Below are 15,825 nucleotides of genomic sequence, written 5' to 3' on the forward strand. Positions count from 1 at the left end.
ATTGTTAGGCCATTATTTACCCTCTGAATTTGTCGACGGATTTTTCCGTTATTTCCCGATCATGACAAGGAGCACACGGCGGGTCTGACTGGTTGGCAGGGGATGCTCACACCTCCATGGCACCTGATCCCACCTCTGATGTTTTAGAGGTCCGTGTAGCTACTCCACAGTACACGATTAAAGAACATGCCGCCACATGCATCAAAAGCGTGGAATGGTTTTAAAAGAATGACTGATTTTAAATCCATAAGGTGTAAAATGCCCAGTATGTGAAATGGAATAACGTACACGGGTGGGGCAACAATAAACTAATTAAAACCACTTCTGACCGAAATTCAACTCTGAAACCAGCGGGATATAAAGGACATCCCGCAAAACAGCCAACTATTACGGGATGTTTGAGAAAAAATTTATTTAGAAGATATATGTGTTTGCTATTATAAATAAAGTTCATATGCACTGCATTACTGTTTTACATAATATACCGACGTTACATATATTACAGTTACTATTGAGTATATATATAGCGAACAATGATATTTGAAGATCTAAAGAAAAACCATCCGAGTAAGAGCCGGTACACATGATAAGGCTTGCCTTATAAGTCATAGAACTTAAGTTCTTGACTTACCTTGTGTACACCCTTAATACACGGTTTTTCGAGCCTTACAAGTCTGACTTACAAATAGAACACTGCTCTATTTCTTAATACAAGACTTAGCTGAAATTTTCTTCTCAACCAATGAAAATCATTCGCCCAAATGTCATTCTATTTTTATCAAATCATACACGTGGGTATATTGAAGTGAACACAAAGTATTTTCGAATAAGCTAATGAAAATATCCACAAATGCTTCTGTTCTACCTCTTCCTCTTTTTTTAAGAAGTGTGAATGTACTTGTTGATATAATTATTACAAAGCCTATTAATCTATTCTTCAATTTTAATGACCTAATGCACTATTTATGCCTGGAAACACGTAGGATTTATGGAAATGTTGTAAATAATCTTGTAAGTCTTGCCTTAACGTGTGGACACAAGAGCCGTACGTCCTGCAAAATGTAAAGTTTTAGACTTATAAGGCAAGCCAGCCCTAACTGGGTACTCGATCGGAAAAGTAAGGGAGTAACCGGTTACTAAAATCGTCCGATTTGACAACACTACTTATTTGATATTATGAATTATTGTTCAACAACTTTTAAGTCTTAGTCTGCAAGGTTTATTGTCTTTATCAGATCTCTGCTTAGTCTTCTCTTGTAACTTGTGCAGCTCTTGTTGAAGGTTATCTAATTTTTCATCTTTCGCTTTCAATTTTTTCTGCAGTTCAATTTGCTTGTCTTTGTCCTTGTTCTCGAGTTTTAGTTCCTTATTCTCGAGTTCTAGTTCGTTAAGTTTTTCTATTAAACTCTCCTTTTCTGACTTCTCTTTCTCTATATTTTCCTCCAAAACTCTTATTCTCAACTTCAACTTTTTCCTTTCTGTGCTCTCGTCAGACAGCTTGATATCAAAGATTATATGAACAAATTCAAATCTACACGTAAACAAAGTATTAAAGTACATGTATTAATATTTGGTTTGAACTGACTGTGGTTCTCAAGAATGAAAAGGTAAAATTTACAGACTTCTATGCAAGAGAGGGATAACAGTGAACAAACATTCACCAAAAATTGTGTGGGAGGAGCCAGGAGAATGACATGTTTGTGCAATGCCACTATTTCTGACAGAAAAAAAAACTCTTGTGTTAATACAAATACATACTAGTTATATATATCTGTGTTAATACAAAAACATATTGGATATATATCACAAAAACATTGGTAATATACCTGTAAAATTTATTCAACTACATACCTGCATTGAGCATAATACAATACAAATCATATAAATAAATATTTACTAAAATAAAATAAAGAAATAAAATTTTGCTCATGTAATTGCTGAAGTTATGCAAAAATCTCAAAAAACAACTTATCACAGTTCGAACAAAAGTCACTTTAAGAAGTTAACAAAAAATAAAGCTGTAAACATGACATTGTATATCAGCACAAAAAATGGAGTGGAGTAAATTTTATAAATTTTGTAGCTTTTATGTTTTCAGTAAATGTTTATTACAAAGTAGCTGACCAATATATAGACAAGGCTACTTAATAACCATTCAATATAACAATGAAACTTCATCAGAACTTCGGGGTACCATAGATTAATGCATTTGTATGTCACATGTTCTGTATTTGATATCATAAACAATACATCTACAGTAACGATAGCACTGTAGTAGATATGTATATTACATCATGATTTATAAAGTGTCAATTTTAGAATAACACAGATCTAGAAGTTACACAATTTATGTAAAACTGTAAAGTATACTGAGAGTTTAAATAACTGACAAAACTGAGTACAATACAAGACTGGAGCTTAAGACAAAGCTTCCATTTAAATGGACGGAGATGTAAAAATAATTCATTTTCCTGATGATATACACATGGAAGTTAGCATATAATATAAAAGTAACTTTTTAAGATAAATCTGAACATATCCTCTCAACTACATGCAGTTAATAATACAAATATAGTTAAACTTTGGTATCTCAAACACCGATGTCTGAAATACCATAGATACATCAAAGCGAGATGGAAGTCCCAGTCACCATTTCTATATGTATTATAACTTCAATATCGCAAAGTTTCTTCTCAGCAACATCAAGTTTGAGATAACAAGATTTTCTTTTTAAATATAGCAGTATATATGAGATATTTAATACATGAAAGATTATAAAAAAGTACTTCTACAAGCTCTCTTAATGACTATACTGACTCGTACTTCTCAACAAATTCCATGAATACACAACCCTCTTACACATCATGCTGCCTAATGGTCAAGTATGTGACAAGTATAATTATTAAAATGTTTAAAAATGGGACACTATCTATGTAAAGTAATGTTTATATGGTAAGTTAATCTACATGTATTACTAACAGTTGTTGTCAATAGTATCTACTTGTAGGTTTTGTTTCTTGGTTATTTCTTGGATGAACTCTTTCTGAAGAATGGACCTTGGTCGTCATAAGAAGCCTTAATATTCAGAGACAACGCCACACAAAGACACTGAAACACATAAGCAACACAAATTGTAAATGCAGCCACATATATTACAAGAAATTACATTTTAATGCATAGAATATTTATTCTAACAATTTAAAAAAATTCCTGGGATTTTCTTTAAAAAAAATCACATATCAGTCATCTTTGTAGTTTTTCTAGGGAAAATTTTATATATATTGTGTATCTTTTTAGAATCTAAAAATGCCTTACAAAAGAGGAAAAATGAAAAGAAAATTTGGCCAAAGCTGGAGAATCTCCCAGCTGATTCTTATTATAGAATTAACAAACCTGCAGTCATCTCCTCCAGTACTTATTAAGTATTTGTCGTCAAATGAGAAGCGGACATTAGTTACATGGGCTGAGTGTCCCACATATGATTTATGAGGTGCCTGCAAATTAAAAATTAAAAAAATCCTGATTTACACAAACGATTCAAAACATATTGCTTCTATAGTGTGTAACCAAACTGATCATCAAATTTGCAAAAAAAAAAAAAAAAAAAAAAAAGGTAAAATATTTTAAAACACATGTGCTATAAAAAAATATGTTTCACACTCCACCCTCAGGTTGTAAAAAGCCTTGTGCCAAGTGTGAGCTTCTAATCCTTCTCCCTTGTCAATGCAAGTTGATTCTTGAATTGCCAAATGTTTCACTAATACACTTGTGTGAGAACAAAATAGTAGACAAAATCCTTATGTTGTTGCAACAAAATTAAAACATACAAATACACAAAAAACCCAATTAATGGACAAGGCAGTTCTTTTAAATCTCCTTTCCCTTTATAAGTCAGTCATGTTATTGTCGTGTAGTTCACACCAAGATGTTCATGTCACACTCTTTCATTAATGTTCATGTCAGATATATCACTGCAGCCACTATTGAGGTATACTGTAAACCAAATTTTATTCGCATGTGAGATATATTTGTGAGTTTTGCGACCTACATTTACTTGCAAATATTAATCACCGTGAACCATTTATTTTGCTTTGTATATGTAGAAAATGTTTCCTGAGTCGCGGAAATTAATCGTTGCGGATTGATTTTAAACAGAATCGTGAATAAAAGATGACGCAAATAATAGTCGGTTTACAGTATAGTGTTATTATTCATGCAGCAGAACCATTTCTAAATTCAACATCAATATAGATAGCATAAGTTTGAAGGGGGTTTATCATAAAGGTATTTTACACCTACTAATAGACTTTAAATCTAACAACACATACATTTAATTAATTCCTATTCTCAAACACTATTAGGACTCAGCAGGATTTCTGTAAAGGGATGGATAAAGAAAAAACTTAAAAAAAAAAAAACATCTCTAAATTAATTCACAGTGCATGTAGTATTTACTGTTCTGCTTCATAAAATGTACATGTATTAAGGTTATAATTTACAGAAAAAATTTAACTGCGATTTAGAACCATTGTACTTATGTATTTTTACAATTCTGAATGCTTATCCTACATTACAAGATTTTTTCAAAAGAATCATATCATTTTCATATTTTCAGAATATGTTTAGATATTTTGCAAGACAAATCATGATCTAATTTTGCCAAGGTAGAATGCACTATTGATATTCATGTTTTCAAGTGTTTACCTAAAGTAGTATACACTGTTGATATTCATGTTTTTAAGAGTTGCTCTACTAATATTCATGTTTTAAGTGCATACACTCAAGTACTTCTATGCCCTACATTAATCAGATTCATATTCATATTTTAAGTGTCACCTACCGTAGTATACACTGTTGATATTCATGTTTTAAGTACAGTTTACCTACAGTAGTATACACTTGATATTCATGTTTTCAAGTGTATATACTTGATATTCATGTTTTAAGTGTTTATCGACAATAGTATACACTGTTGACATTCATTTTTTTTTATATGTTTACCTACAGTACTTATAATTCTTATAGTTCTGAATTTTTTTTTTATGCTTATTTAAGCAAAATCTGCTTTTAGTTGATTATGTACAATATCTAGCTAAATACTTTGCTACATGGACGTATCAGGGTAAGATATGACTGATCTGTGACAGGTGATGAAGCCCTAATAAAGCCATGAATAAAATCAGGTGTTCTTCATACTTACTCCAAACCAAACTTACCATAGCCTAAAGAAGGCAAGCAAAGGCATGGATCAAAACATGTAACAATGAGCATTGAAAGATGGCCATAAAAAAAATCAGTGAATAAAATGAATGAGCTTAAATTTGAATTGATATAGAAGATTAGTGTGACATTATTAAACTAAAAACAATTACACAGATGTTTGTCACATAGTCTGTTTATCAAAGGACTTACATTTTTTTCTGAACAAGGAAAGTTGAACAATTTGACAAAACCAAAGTCATCCCCAGTGGCTAGTGCCGTTCCCAGGTGTGATAGGTGAGCACAATTAACGTCGGCGTTACTGGAGTCCTTAGGCCAGATTCCCACCACCTCCTTCCCCAGTACACTGTCAAACAGGTATACATATAATAATTGACTATCTTCTTAAAAAGTTCACTGCTGAAAATCACTAGAACTTTTTATACATATTTATATCTTCCCTCACCTAGATGCTAATAGGATTAAGAAAATAGCTGTATTAAGAAATACATATTTTGAGACACTGAATTTGTTATGCTACATGTACAGTAAAACTCGGTTATAACGAAGTTAATGGGACCTGTCAAATTACTTCGCTATATCCATAATTCGTTATATCCGTATAAGGAATTCATTAAATTTATATAGCTGGGGATCGAAGAAAACTTTGCTATATTCGTGAATTCGCAATATCTGTGTTTGTACTAAACGAGTTTTACTGTATGTATACCTTGTCCAAGAAGCCCATGTTATGCTTTCAATGATTTTTTGTTCTTCTATGATTTTCCCGCTAGGAACCTCAAACACCTGGTGTATATAAGCTCCTGTGCTTACCTACAAAACCCAGAAAATAACTACAGTGTTTGTTTAACAGAGATAAACAAAAATTAAATGTTTAATTACAAAATTAAATTAGACACACAACCCTCTGTGAACAATAGTAACTTTTGAAAATCCACCTAGAGATGGGCAGCAGAACAATACTATTGTTCACAGTCCTTTCTTTTTCTTATGAACATCAGACTGTTACTGGTCCTGAAACACTGTCAGAATGTTTAATCATTCAGTTAAACTTCACAGACCCTGATGTACTTGCTGTCAGATAGTCATGGATACATTGACCCTTATGTACTTGATCAGTTACCCCCCCCCCCCCCCCACACACACACACACACTTACCCTGACAAACTCCACACACATTATGACCCTGACATACTCCACACACACACCCTCACACACACACACACACACACACCAAACACTGACCCTGATGTACTTGTTTAAGTTACCAGTACTCCACACACACAGTGACCCTGACATACTCCACACACACACACTGACCCTGACATACTCCACACACACACTGACCCTGACATACTCCACACACACTGACCCTGACATATTCTGCACACACACTGACCTTGACATACTCCACACACACACTGACCCTGACATACACCACACACACACTGACCCTGACATACACCACACACAAACTGACCCTGATGTACTTGCTGTCCGCTGAGAAGTCCATCTGAATAACAAAGCTGGGGATCCCCTTACAATAACCACTTCTATTGAGGGCAGGCCCTGAGGTGAGGTCATAAAAATCCACACAATTCTCCTCAGACCCAACAGCCAGGTGCTTCTTATCAGGACTGAATCTATGTGTAAGAAATTTACATCTAATTCATTGTACAGCATAAACTATTTTATTTATCCATGCCAAAATCTTAACAATCTATTCAAATTTAACTTTTGAGTTCTTTTGCACAAATTTTTTTGTTCAATGATTTTGCTTGATGACCCCCTTCTTATTAAAAAAAAAGAGATTTTAAATGGCTAGAAATTGTAAGTATTAACAAAGGTTGTGGTTTGTAACTTAGCCCACTTTCACTTTCACCACAATAGTTGTGTGTATGTTTCATAAAAGCTTTAGTTTTGAAAAGACAAGTTTTCTGAAAAATTTTTCCGTAATTTTGGGGGTAAAGGTCGATGGGGTATATAGGTCGAAAGGCTCATTTTCAGCCGTAATTTTTAAAAAATCCTTAGATAGGACGAATCCGGAAGATAGGACGAGGCTTTGTTTATCGATTTTCTAGAGATTCTTACGTATATACTACGTATCAGAACATGTAAACCTCTTTAACTTAACACGTGATATTAATGTATTGAGAAAATAAACTGGTATTTTTATGAGTACAGCATTTTAATAGTGTTTTATACAAACATAGTTAAAATTTCCTTGAATTGTGATATAACGTATTTTCTCCAACTTGCCTGTTCAATGCCGTCGTAGTTTGACTCTGTCCTTAAACACATAAATACGGTAGTATACAACAGCTATAATTAGGGAAATACCCGAAATCAAACAATAATCATTTCCATTTTAGAACATCTTGGACACATTCTTTTATTCCGACGTTATTTACCGGGGTACAATATTAACTTCGATGACCGCCATTTTTATATTTCTTGTCCAGGGATTTGCTAAAACACGCAAATGACTATTACCAGTACATGTAACAGTGAGCAATTGAAATTAATTATATTAACATGCTATAATTTTGCTTGAGATATTGCTGAAAAAATAAATTTAATTGAGAGTACATTCGCAATTTAACAGTCATTATGAATTTCACAGTTTTGTTTGTTCAATGATGTATAGCACTAATACCCCTGTAACGGCACGTGGATCTGTTAATCATGCCCCGCAGGTGTTTTAACCAACACAGGTGTTAACACCTTTGTGTACACAGTGTATATCCCTTTATCTGTCAGACAATTAAAATTCTATTAGAAGCCAATCTTTGTATAATTCAGTGTACCCCTTGGGATATAAAACAAAATAGTTATGACTAGCGGTATATTTGGTAAATAATTTTAGGAATTTACTGGCAACAATTTATTTCAAGTATTTTACATTTAAATAAATATCACAAGACAATGAAAAAATATTTAGGTATACTATTTCAATTAATTGTTACAAATAAATGGAAAAAAAGATAACAACTGCGATTGTGAAAACGCTTCCGTATTTTAAACTTTGATACGGTTGCGGTTTTATTTTTAGGAAGCAATTGCGACTTCCAACTTCACAAGATGGACACAGCATGTTGTAAATATATGTTGAGACATTATTTACTAGATGATATGTTTTTTTTTTGTACATCGACGGATATTTAATGGAACTTATTTTGTAAGAAATCAATGGAAGATATTTAATTCTTTATTGTTTAGTACTTTTTTCTCGGTAAAATAATTTAAAAGTTACGAAAATGGCACAGATTTGTTTTGAAATTGACGTAAATTTCACTAATTTGGGGGCATTTTTCATAAACTTGAGCCTTAGAAAGGTCGATTCGTTAAATTGGGCGACCCCAACGGTTCTGAGAAAAAAAGTATCGACCTATACCCCAAAACTTACGGTACATGTGACAATTATTAAAAGAAAGAACCCAATCGATATTACATGTGTAGCATGACTTACCTGATGTCGTTTATGGCCCCTGATCGATCTCGCCTCTTTCCCAGTAACTTTAATTCATTGGCCGAGAAGACAAGGAATTCCCCATTCTTACAGCCCACAGCGATTAACTCTCCATCCAGACTGAAGGCAACAGAGCGAGCAGCACTTACCGACAACTTACCAACCAAGGACTGAAATTATAGAATACTTTAGGTTTATGTAGTGTAATCAAATGCTTAGTATACAAGTGGCTTTTATCAGAGAGAGATCTAGAGGGATCCAAACAAACAAAACTGAAATTCATAATAATCTCTTTTCATCTCATTCTTATCAGATGTCTCAGTGATATATTTTTTTTACAATAAAGTCCAATACATAAAATCTTCGTAAGTCAAACCTTATTAGCCAGGTCCCACACTCGTACAGATCCGTCATAACTGCCGGTGACAAATCTAGAGACGAGGGGATGAGTGTCTAACCCCCACACTTCCCCCTCTCCATGCCCGGCCACAAGGACTTGGACTGCAGCATTCTTCTCTGTGATCTCCATGATTGTGTTGTCCTTTGTACCAACCAAAATCTTACCCTGCAAGATAAGATAAGGTTTAGTTTAAATGACTCAAATGTTCAGTCTTCTTATCTCCCCTTGATAAGGGAGGCTTTTCTTTTCAATGAACTTTAATTCCTTCATCCAAATATTGTGTGACAAATTAGGGAATATTGGCCTAGTGGCTCTAGAAGGATGTTGAAAATTGAGAAGTTAATGAGAACAGGTGATAGATAGACAGACGGCCTTACTGATGACAACCTCTGACGGCCTAGTGGCTCTAGAAGGATGTTGAAAATTGAGAAGTTAATGAGAACAGGTGATAGATAGACAGACAGCCCTACTGATGACAACCTCTGACAAGGAAAGCTCAATTAAGCCTCTGCTCAGGTGAGAAAACAAGTGAAGTGTGTATATATGAATTATGATGATTTAGAATAACATGCTAAGTAACACTTTGTAAAAAATAAGGCAAAATCTACCCAAAAAGGTTATCTCGGAAACAATCTCACCTTGATCCTACAAACTGATTTCACATCTATCTTGTTTCCTTTCTCAGTGAGAGAGAATGCCCTACACATCTCATAAAAATCTCACTTTGATCCCCCAGACTGATTTAACATCTATCTTGTTTCATGTCTAATGAGAGGGAATGCCCAACATTTCAGAACAATATCACTTTGGTCCTACAGACTTATTTAATAACATCAATTTTGTTTCCTGTCTCAGTGAGAGGAAATGCCCTGTATCTTATAACAATCTCACTTTGATCTCTATCTCATAACAGTCTCACCTTGATCCTACAGACTGATTTAACATCTATCTTGTTTCTAGTCTCAGTGAGAGGAAATGCCCTATATCTCATAACAATCTCATCTTGATCCCTATGTCACACAACAATCTCACCTTGATCCTACAGACTGATTTAACAACATAAATCTTGCCTGTCTCAGTTAGAGGGAATGCCCTATATCTCATAAAAATTTCACCTTGATCTCTACATCTCATAGTAATCTCACCTTGATCCCTATATCTCATAACAATCTCACCTTGATCCTACAGACTGATTTAACAACATCTATCTTGTTTCCTGTCTCAGTGAGGGGGAATGCTCTACGTCTCAGCATTTCCTGGTCCCACAGTTTCACAGGGCCGTTATCTTTACTTCTGTAACCACAATATAAATAAAGAACATTATTCTATCCAAAATTGTCCTAGGTACTGTTGCTTGACTTTTTTTCTGTTTTACATTTATATACATCTGTTCTTTCAATAAATAGGTTTGTAGAGAATTCTGTCAATACATACGATCCCTCCTTTCCACCAGTGACTATAAAACCATCTCTTAGTGTAGTAAACATGGTAAATACTGGTCCGTTATGGGCCTTAGGAACAATCCGGGTCAAGGTCATGTCCTTCCACACATACACATCTCCATTCATTGCCCCGGTGAAGGTCACATTGTTCTACAAAACAAGTTACTCAGTAAGAATACACGTACATTAAGTACAGTGTAGGTAAATCTAAAGGATTCAGTGGATTGACATCATGTGATGGAGATCACAGGTCACTTTCTAGAAAGCTCGAAATGAGCTAATTCTGGTCTTTTTTTTTTTGTATTGAAGTCTACAATGTTGGTTGCACATTGCCTCCAAAGCATACCTTAGACAAAAACATTCAAAAATGCACCATGTGCATTCATTTAAATTCAGTTCTTTGCAAACAGCTTTCTTCATAGATTATAAGGAGGAATAACTAGGAGTGAAACGGTTCACCGCGGTATTTTTTCTCGGTTTGATACACGGTGCAAAATCTCTAATTTTCGGTTCGGTTCATTTTTCGGTCGGGATCGTTATTCAGTCTGGTTTGCCATAAGGTAAAACACGTTATTCAGTATAAATAAGTATAGAAAACGTAAAATTTTGATGACTGATAGCTTGTAAAATAATTTTTGACAGTCAAATAATTTTAATCAATTTCTACTAGTCAATTTGCAGATAAAATTCGTAAAATATGTGACAAGATTTAGAAAAAGAAAGCATAAAACAATGTTGAATTTGTTTCCTTCTATCAAAATGTATCGTATCGAAAATAACCGAACCGAGACAAAATTATACAATACGTATCGAACCGTGAAGGAGGTGTATCATTTCACCCCTAGGAATAACAGGGAAGGTTTGATTTATTCTTTATGAGGAAGAATTCTTTATAACCATATATATTGTATACACATACAGCTCCAAATGCCACAGATAGCATGGTCTGTAGAGTCTTTATCTGTGTTCCTGTCCCGGCATCTGTCAGAATGCCTCGCTTGCCCACCAGTTCACTACCTGCTACAGTCCAAAACTTCACATGTTTAACACCAACAGACACAAACTGACTGTCTGAATCAGGGCGGAATTCAGCACGGAAAATTCGCTGGTTGTGTCCTGGGGCACTTGCAACTTTGACACCTAGAAATATCAAAGGTATATGTTTACTTAATATTGTGCTTGCTTTATCATAATTTTATCAATGCTGGATCTGTGTAATGAGAGGGCATAACCTGAGGACTTTTAATTATTCAAACATCTTGTCAACAGCAGAATTCATGTGGTCACTAACCTTCCTGCCATCTCCAAACAGCAATCTGGTGGTCATCAGCCAAATCCACAGACACTATATACTTGCCAGTACACGAGAAGTCTACTGAACACACCCCTCTAGAGTGACCTCCCCTTAGTATTGACTTTGTCTCCTTGGTGGCAGCATCCCAGATGTGAATGGATGGAGGATTTCCAATCTGACCAGATGCAACGATGTTCTTAAACTTGTTGTTTTGATTGGCTGCTAAACATATGATGTCATCTGTGTGTTCCAAGTAAAAACTTTGATGTCCTAAAATAGTAGAAACTATTTCATCTTTTGAATCTTTTAACTCAATAGCTTTCTTTAGTTTGGTTGAAATAAATTTTCTTTGAATTTTTTTTAAAAATCAAGTTTGATAAATATAAAGTTGTACTAGTATATTTATGTGACTAAAGAATTCTAATGTCAAAGATGTGTTACATAAACATTGCATATCACATCAGACAGAAATATAGATCTACACATTACTGTATATTTACATAGAGGATTTCAAAATGTAGCATTTGGCAGAAAAATGAATAACTCAAACCAAGTCAATACATAGAGGATTTCTATATTTATGTGATTTTTATTTCCTGAGTCAATGGCACATAATTTGATGACATAGACTTGTTGATGTTAAATACCCATAAAGTTTTTTGAAAATACAAAACATCAAAAACTTGTAACAATATCAGCTGTATCTTTTAAAATGCAAGTGACAAATCTGCTGGAGATTTACTTCATATAAACTTTTTGGAAATTGGAATATTCCAAGAACAAGGACCAAGGAATCATGACTGCCTACTCAGGATTTTCATGCATTTTGTAGATGGGAGTAGATGTTATATGCAGATCCACAGTAAGTTACAGGTATATGCTTATTGTATCATGTAAGACTCATTGTAGAAAGAGGCTTCACTTTCCAGCATGGTCAAAAAGGGTCTCACAACTTCCCTGATAGGCCTACCTAGACAATTTGAGATGGTGCTAAACATTGCAATTCCATATATTGATAATATTTGACATTTCAGTGAGGTATGTTGCCTATTTTCTTGTTTTTATCATTACACTATTGCTCATTATAGTTCATTTTATTACACAAAAACTTTCATATAAAAAGCTTAAGAAATGTACGTCTTGAGGCGAGTAACTGTGTCAAAACTTGAAAGTAATTGATATACATGTAGCAAACCCATGGATAAAGCATAGATTTATCTCATGGGTAGTATCCACCACTCGTATGAAATAAATGTACACATCACATACAGATATTCTGAACTTGACAGCAAAATCAATTTAAAAAATCTTTTTGAAGAATGTTATACAACCGAGTGTTTTTACCTGTAGACAGATTCTGAACAATCCCTGCTCCAGCTGCATGGAAAACAATGTCTGCCCCATCATTGATGTAGTGTGAGTTATTCCTGGAGTCAAAGCCTCTGTATCCATGGACATATTCCAACTGTAAGTCCTGTGTGGGAATGACAGTAGAGTGTCTGACTATTCACAAACAATTGATTTTGTAAAGTTACTTAAACTTGTATACGTACATGTGCACTAATATGTAAAAAATATAAACATGAAAATACTATATACAGGAAATTTTTTGCCCTGTTTTTATTTTCACCCCTTTCACCCTCACTGCAAGTAGATGAATTTAAGAGGGGCAAATTCAAAGGAAACAAGATTATTTTTTAAACACAACTGTGTCTGGGCAAATTTAAAAATTGTTTGCAAGTGTGAAAGGGCAAAAATAACATGTGGAGAAAATAACCCTGTATACAGTAAAACATGGAATGAAATAAGTATAAGACTGTCTGTAGGCCAAATATTTTCCTATCTTACATTGACTGGTGTTCTTTTCTTGCGTTTGGAACCAGAGCTGGGAATCTCTGCCCTCTGGACTTTGGGAGGGACAGGGGCATTTCTACTGACACTGGGTCTAAAAAATACATCAAGGCTGAAATCTCAACAATTCTTATAACAACCCATACTTTTTTAGTCTATTTTGAAGTCCCTATTGTGCTGTGACTCACTAAATTCTTCCAAGGAATTCAACAATCTTTACAATGGTCCTAAATTTTATTCTTTTTATTTCTTTTTCCACATATTGATTAAGATTCCCTTACTTTTCCACCTCTGTGTGCTCTTGCAGGTGAGGTTTTGTGCCCTCTTTCTCTCGGATTGGGTTGATGTATATCTTTGTGTTGTAATCCATATTTTTCTCTCGTTCAACATCACTGTCATAACCTGATTGTAGATGATAAAAAATGGTTCAATTTTCTCTCTCTCCTCAAAAAAATCAAACAAACAAAACAAAAACAGAGTGACTCCCAAAAAATTCAATTTCAACTGTTGACACCATTATATCTGTTAGCAGATTTTCTGACTTATAATACACGAATGATAAAAGGCATGCAAAGGAAAAATACATAACAAACATACACAAAACAATGTTAATTGTACAGTTATTGCTTTACACTTACCATGTATGTACTGAAAAAATCAAGTTCAACAGAACAAAATGAATATGAGACTAGTCTCTCTGTTTTCTGTCTTAGATTTACCTCCTTCCTCCTCTGAGTCTGTGTCCGAGTCATCACTTTCACCGCACGTGGTATTCCTGTCAGCCGCTGACGTACACTGCCACACCATAACAGCGGTATCAGCGCCACCTGTGGAAACTAGCAGCTTGTCATCAGAGGACCACCGCACATTGGTCACATGGGCTGAGTGACCTACATATCGTTTGTGTTTGGCAAACTTTCCCTGAAATTATTATGCACGTTTACATACATGTATATCACTATTTAATTTCATGGCAAATCATTTCATTTCATCACAAAATTGTTATGTTTGATTAACAGGAAAATGTGACACAGCTTCAAATAATAATCTACATTACAGTTACAGTACATCAAGTTTACATAAGAAAATCATACCTGTTTTTTGAATTCTCACAAAATACTTGTCAACACTAATATTTTTACAAAGCAACACCTTTTTTTTGATTTCAGAACATACACATATCTTAAACATAAGTCCATCTCACCTTAACTGGATACTGGAACAGTTTGACAAATCCAAAATCATCCCCGGTAGCTAATAACTGTTTGTCATTTGATAGAGAAGTGGCATTTACATCAGTAATGTCACTTTTTGGAGGCCAGATTCCCTCGCATGTCTTCCCAAGAACACAAGTCCATGACGCCCAGTCAATTTTCTCTATCTCCAAGTTACTGAGTGTCACTCTTCTTCCCCGTGGTGCCTCGTAGAACAACTGTTCCTTAGCTCCTGTGTTTACCATCAGTAACTTGCCTGTAACATTTAAACGCTGTACTTTTCAACGATGCAAAAAGAAGTTATTAAACAACGCACTGCAAAAAATCTTTCCAAGGCTTTCTTCCATTTCAAGTTATTTTCAAGAGAAATAATTCTCAACTTATGTTCTCTATCTAAGTCAATATTATGCAAAAACATCTCCTTGAGCGGTATAACTAGAGAGTGTCTCTTCTCTTGTCCGTTACCTGTTTTGTCCCAGTCCACGTGTGATATAACTGGATGCCACCTTACAGGTCCCCACCCTCTTCTTACTCAATTACCTGCTTTGTCCCAGTCTACACGTGTGATATAACTGGACGCCGCCTTACATATCCCCATCCTCTTCTTACTCAATTACCTGCTTTGTCCCAGTCAACATGTGTGATATAACTGGGCGCCACCTTACATGTCCACACTCTTCTTAGTCAATTACCTGCTTTGTCCCAGTCAACATGTGTGATATACAGTGGGCGCCACCTTACATGTCCACACTCTTCTTAATCAATTACCTGGTTTGTCCCAGTCTACATGTGTGATATAACTGGGCGCCACCTTACATGTCCACACTCTTCTTAGTCAATTACCTGGTTTGTCCCAGTCTACATGTGTGATATAACTGGATGCCACCTTACATATCCCCATCCTCTTCTTAATTACCTGTTTGTCATAGTCCACA

At 34.7% G+C, this 15,825-nt stretch overlaps 1 protein-coding gene across 1 annotated transcript in view; it reads right to left on the bottom strand.

The window, feature by feature from the left end:
- Window positions 1–1,852: 1,852 nt before the first annotated feature.
- The window catches only part of LOC133181847 (echinoderm microtubule-associated protein-like 6), a 29,638-nt gene continuing 15,665 nt past the window's right edge, over window positions 1,853–15,825 (bottom strand). The window contains exons 21-36 of the mRNA XM_061316472.1: window positions 14,881–15,146; window positions 14,396–14,597; window positions 13,958–14,078; window positions 13,674–13,770; window positions 13,170–13,299; window positions 11,823–12,095; window positions 11,451–11,671; window positions 10,524–10,681; window positions 10,265–10,382; window positions 9,066–9,254; window positions 8,690–8,859; window positions 6,701–6,863; window positions 5,930–6,033; window positions 5,413–5,566; window positions 3,394–3,494; window positions 1,853–3,108 (exon numbers count right to left, since the gene is read on the bottom strand). Coding sequence (XP_061172456.1) covers window positions 3,084–3,108; window positions 3,394–3,494; window positions 5,413–5,566; window positions 5,930–6,033; window positions 6,701–6,863; window positions 8,690–8,859; window positions 9,066–9,254; window positions 10,265–10,382; window positions 10,524–10,681; window positions 11,451–11,671; window positions 11,823–12,095; window positions 13,170–13,299; window positions 13,674–13,770; window positions 13,958–14,078; window positions 14,396–14,597; window positions 14,881–15,146 — 2,492 coding nt within the window. The 3' untranslated portion in view covers window positions 1,853–3,083. The remainder of the gene's footprint in view (window positions 3,109–3,393; window positions 3,495–5,412; window positions 5,567–5,929; window positions 6,034–6,700; window positions 6,864–8,689; window positions 8,860–9,065; window positions 9,255–10,264; window positions 10,383–10,523; window positions 10,682–11,450; window positions 11,672–11,822; window positions 12,096–13,169; window positions 13,300–13,673; window positions 13,771–13,957; window positions 14,079–14,395; window positions 14,598–14,880; window positions 15,147–15,825) is intronic.

Source organism: Saccostrea echinata, unplaced genomic scaffold (assembly GCF_033153115.1).
Source record: "Saccostrea echinata isolate AGI-Se365-2 ecotype Australia unplaced genomic scaffold, CSIRO_AGI_Sech_v1 ptg000009l, whole genome shotgun sequence".
NCBI classification, from domain to species: domain Eukaryota; kingdom Metazoa; phylum Mollusca; class Bivalvia; order Ostreida; family Ostreidae; genus Saccostrea; species Saccostrea echinata.